This window comes from Triticum urartu, chromosome 3, assembly GCF_003073215.2.
Source record: "Triticum urartu cultivar G1812 chromosome 3, Tu2.1, whole genome shotgun sequence".
Lineage (NCBI taxonomy): Eukaryota > Viridiplantae > Streptophyta > Magnoliopsida > Poales > Poaceae > Triticum > Triticum urartu.
In genome coordinates, this window is record NC_053024.1 from 5814098 (window position 1) to 5819517 (window position 5420).

The following is a 5420-nucleotide window of genomic DNA, read 5'->3' on the forward strand; positions in this document are numbered from 1 at the left end:
CACCGATGTATCAATCAAGTTTATTACATTCCACCAATCACAATATAACCATACAATATTACACCAATCACAATATAGCCCTCTACAGATAAAACGCTCAACAAGTACATGCACGTCTCCAACACCTTAGCGTCTTCAACCTGCAAAACATCACATCCAGCCACATATTAACGATCAAATCAATTCACCCCTTGACGCCCTGGTAGGTGACGACGATGTGGTAGTGGTGGAAGCCGCCGCCGAGGCCGACGGCGCCTGCGGTGTCCTCGTCGTCATCGAAGGCGATGACGACGGATGGGTCAGCGTCGAAGCAGGTGCGCTGCAGGCCACATCATCATATTTGAGCATTAATATTTCCGTATTACTACACAGGAACTACAGCACTAGGAGTACACAGCAACTAGTAGCAGAACACCAATATCATTAGGAACATGAGTATAACAAGCATCTTGCTTTACTGGGATAAAGTGACACAGTAGAATTACTAGGATACAGTGACACAGCAGCAATAAGATAACATATTATGTGCTACAGGCTGACATTTCCAAAGTGGCACGTTTGATATGCTAAGGACTTGTTGATCTAATCCAGGTTTTGTTTTACAAATTAGTTTTGCTGTAAATTCAGCTAGTGTTCAAGTTATAAACAGTTTCTTTTTACTTGCCATCTTTGTTTCTTCTCCGTGACATTTAGTAGCACACAGGAGTATATCCTGCTGTGCCTATGCATTGCAAGAGCCAAACCAATACTAAATATTATTGCAAACCTAACATACTTGAACAGCTTGGTCAGGGCAAGAACAAACCTGATGAGCTCTGAAGTTGAACGAATGGTGAACGAGCCCAGCCATGGCCACCTTCTTGGTCTTGTCCAAAAACAGAATAATCCATGATTAGATGATTGAAATAGCTCAAGAAACAAGAACACAGAGCGTGCAGTGTATGGTTAAGAGGAGAAGGGGGCATACTGGGCTGACCTCGTTGGCGTGCTTCTTGTCGCGCACGAGTCCATGGCGCCGGGGGCGGGGTAAGGCTCCTCGATGCTGGCGCTGGAGGCAACGCTGCTGCCCTGCTCGCCAGCATAGCCGCTGCTGCTGGGGCTGGGCTCTGCACTAAGCTGGGAGTAAACAGAACAATGTCAACAAATGCATCCAGGGAGTTGCCAACATCACGTGTTAAATAAAATGAAGGTGAAGTGCTCCACACCACTGACTTATCTATAGACGCAGATTTGTACCAGATGACATGATGCATACAACTAATCTACAAATGGCTAGCTGTTATGATAGGCTAATCTGCAACAACTAATCTATGCCATATCTATGCCATATCTTTACAACCAACCATTCATTCCAGCAATATATTACAACCATGTCAAGCAAGCAAACATTTTACTTCTGAAGATAGGAAACCCGGATCAGCACCTTCATCGTGACCACAAGCTTGACTTGGGTATGCATACTGCAAAATCAAAGGGCATTTGATTAGGCGAAGGAAAATAGCAGTTTAAATCAGCTAATTATATTCTGTAGCACATAATTCAGTTAACAAAATCACATCTGAACTCTGACACTCTGTCTCTGGCAATTAACTCCAGTTTCCATCCTATCTCAAGCATCATTCAAAAATATTTTTTAACGAACAAAATTGTTATAAATACCTCTTACAATGGATACCACCAACCTGTATCCATATTGTCCGATCCCAGGAGAACTGGCTACGATTGACAACATAAAAAAATGAAACATGCAGGACACAGACACACGCACACAGACAGACACATAAATGTGTAATCAGAATCAACTATCCTATACCACTGGATAGTCCAGTCCCTGCCCGCTTCTTAAAAACTGCTTATATCAAGTGCTAAGTTGTCTAGAAACTGTGGATTAAGATGAACAAGACAAAAGACTATCTACCCCAGCATTAGCACCAGGTCCAGAAAACAGCACCCCGCCCCAACAGGCGCAGAAATTGGTGTTTGCATTATATCTCCAACGGCAACGGGGTGCCGCTCAACCATGCAGCATTGTGCAGATGCAAGTGAGGCCAGACGTAAGCGCACAAGAGCAAACCCGCACGCTTTAAGAATTACTTGATGTGCGCGTGCAGATGCAAAGTTTGAATTACTTGATTTAACAATTCATTAAGTGACTTTGGCATAGAAATAACAGGGAACTGGCCATAGAGATACACCACGGAAACAGACATGTTTCTAGAAAGGTAGAACAAAGTTAGATATGTGGACAGGCATCTCTGAAAAGAGATTGTACATGGTACATAAACAATAAAACAGGGGTGCAAATTAACATAGTTGAACTAGTTGTAGAAATTCGGACCATACAAAGTTACAAACTAACGAACAAAGCAAACAGACTGAATTCGGCATGAGAATTAGTGGTTCTGGGCACTAGCTGACCTCCTCATCATCAGCTTGAGGTTGGGAGACAGGGGGGGCTTGGGAGGGGGTGTTACCAAGCGAGGTGCACTGCGTGATGACGACGACCTCCTCCCGTGAGACGCCGGTGGCCGCCGCCAGGTCCCCCACCGCGCGGAGCGGCAGGGCCAGCTCGTCCGTCACCGCGAGCGCCACCACGGCCGTGGACGCCATGGACCCGGCCCTGATCGAATCGCCTGCAACCCCGCGTGAGGAAGAAAATGGTGCGCGTTAGGGAAGGGAAGGGAAAGGAGGAAGAGCAGATCGAAGAGGGGGTGGGGTGACCTTGATATCGAGCGGCGTCCCGGGCAGAGCGAGTTCATGGCCGGTGCCTGGCCTCTCCTTCCTGATTTGAGGAGGGGAGGGAGACGGGTCATGGCGCCTGGGGCATGCGTCCGCACCGTGATCCCGATGGGATCTACACGAGGCCGCCGCTGCCCCTCCCCCGCCGCGGGGCCGGGTGCGGGTCACCTCCCACGAAAGGAGACAGAGATGGAGCCGGAGTGGACATGGATGGGACTCAGACGCGCGGCGGAGGTGGTTGACGAGGCGGGCACAGAGACGGGGTGGGTCACCGGGATTCGTGGCGTGGTGGAGGCGCCGTGAGGAGGGGAGCAGGAGAGGGTGAGGGAAGGAGGGCGCCGCCGCCGGCGACGGGAAGCGAGAGAGAGAGGGAGGCGGGGTCGATCTGGATCGGGGAGAGAGAGCGGGAGGCGGCGTCGATCTGGATCGGGGAGAGAGAGAGAGGGAGGCGGCGGGCGGGTGGAAGGAAAACGGGGGAGAAGAGAGCTAGGGTTTCGCCTCACGTGGGGTTGGTGGGGAGGCGAGGGGTGGGGGCTGCCGTTGGATCCGGGAGGATCCAACGGTGTTTCGTGCATGATCCGCGTGTCTGGTCCACGGACCAATCAGAACGCAGTACAACATTATGACCAACTAAATTGGTCGTGATAGATTTGAAAATAAGATGTTAAAATCATGTAAGCTATTTTATGATCACAGAAATTCAAAAAAATAAAAGACCTTCTCATTGTGTCACCAATTGTGAACTACCTTTCAGGAAAATAACAAACATGGAATGGCAAACAATGTTGCCTAAGAAAGTTTTCATTTTTTTTGCACGAAAAAATCATTTTTCATTTTCCGAGTGCCCAAAATGGGTTTTTTTGTGAAGGACCTACCAAATAATTGTTGCAAAATTGGACCAAATCAATTTTCTAAAATACTAGGACATATTTAATGCACAATTGACATAATGGTTGGGTGTAAAAAGGTTTGATCCACCTCTCGTGAAAAAGATAAATTCCTGCCGATTCAGTTGGAAGCGGGTCAAATTTGAACTGTAGCTGCCTCATAGTATGCTATTTATTTTTTCCAAAAAATATTTCTAGGTACATAAGTACCTATTTAATCAGAGAAACACCAAAGAAAATTCAAGATTCAACCACTAGCTAGGAACGGTCATTCCCGCCGTTTTGACCGCATTTTGAAACGGGCATAAAAAATTCAAAAAAAATCAAAAAATTGGGAAACCTTCGCATTGTGTCATCATATGTGACCAAGTTTTCAAGAAAAATAACAAACTTGTAATAGGGAAATTATTTTTAAAAAGTGTTCTCAGAAACGAGCTATCACGTGTGGAGATCAATGGCTTTCAAGCCAAATGATCAATCTTATGGCCACATTCATGGCATAGTTTGTTCAAATGATCTCATATTGTGCACAAGGGTGCATATTGGAATGGCAAACAATGTTGCCTAAGGAAGTTTCATTTTCGTTGGACGAAAAAACCATTTTCCATTTTTCGAGTGCCTGAAAGGAGGTTTTTTTGTGAAGGAACTACCAAATAATTGTTGCAAAATTGGACCAAATCATTTTTATAAAATACTAGGCCATATTTAATGCACAATTGACCAAATGGTTGGGTGTAAAAAGTTTTGATCCACCTCTCGTGAAAAAGACAAATTCCAGCCGATTCAGCTGGAAGCGGGTGAAATTTGAACTGTAGCTGCCTTGTAGTCTGCTCTTTATTTTTTCCAAAAATCATTTCTAGGTACATAAGTATCTATTTAATCATAGAAACACCAAAAAAATTACAAGATTCAATCACTAGCTAGGAACGGTCATTCCCGCCGTTTTGACCGCATTTTGAAACGGGCATAAAAAATTAAAAAATCAAATAATTGGGAAACCTTCGCATTGTGCCATCATATGTGGCCAAGTTCCTAGGAAAAATAACAAACTTGTAATATGTCAATTATTTTAAAAAAGTGTTCTCAGAAACGAGCTATCATGTGTGGAGATCAATGGCTTTCAAGCCAAATGATCAGTCTTATGGCCACATTCATGGCATAGTTTGTTGAAATGACCTCATATTGTGCACAAGGATGCATATTGGAATGGCAAACAATGTTGCCTAAGGAAGTTTTCATTTTCGTTGGGCGAAAAAACCATTTTCCATTTTTCGAGTGCCCGAAAGGAGGTTTTTTTGTGAAGGAACTACCAAATAATTGTTGCAAAATTGGACCAAATCATTTTTGTAAAATACTAGGCCATATTTAATGCACAATTGACAAAATGGTTGGGTGTAAAAGTTTTTGATCCACCTCTCGTGAAAAAGATAAATTTTAGCCGATTCAGTTGGAAGCGGGTCAAATTTGAACTGCAGCTGCCTCATAGTTTGCTATTTATTTTTTCCAAAAATCATTTCTAGTTACATAAGGACCTATTTAATCATAAATACATGGTTTGGTGGCGATACGTTGAGATTTGGGCGGTGGCCGAGGGCCCCAACTCTAGAGCACGTAAACTCGCATGCCCGTCGCGTGGTCACCGCGTGACCGTAATGTTGCCATGTGTTCTGGGCGGCCTAGGCATGTCTAGTGGGTTGGGCACTCCCCAGGTTGGTGCTAGGAAGAAAATTACAACATAAGATTCTCACGAGGAGACCGATCGATGCTCAAACATGAATTAGCAGCCAAGTGTTT

General features: G+C 44.9%; 1 protein-coding gene across 9 annotated transcripts; it reads right to left on the bottom strand.

Annotated features, from left to right (window-relative positions):
• Positions 1-2468, bottom strand: LOC125542310 (mucin-5AC-like). 9 transcript variants are annotated; one of them, XR_007297856.1, is made up of 4 exons: positions 1395-2468; positions 977-1116; positions 806-865; positions 1-319 (listed from the first exon to the last, which is right to left on the bottom strand). XR_007297856.1 is itself a non-coding variant. In XM_048705295.1 (4 exons), exons 1-4 carry the CDS (start codon positions 1457-1459, stop codon positions 185-187), a joined length of 357 nt encoding a protein of 118 aa, XP_048561252.1. In that variant the 5' UTR covers positions 1460-2194; the 3' UTR covers positions 1-184. The 9 variants fall into 9 exon arrangements, 8 of the variants coding, with proteins under 8 accessions (XP_048561252.1, XP_048561248.1, XP_048561246.1 ...); XM_048705295.1 differs by having other exon boundaries at positions 806-856; positions 977-1111; positions 1424-2194; XM_048705291.1 differs by having other exon boundaries at positions 968-1111; positions 1424-2194.
• Between the last annotated feature and the right edge of the window lie 2952 nt (positions 2469-5420).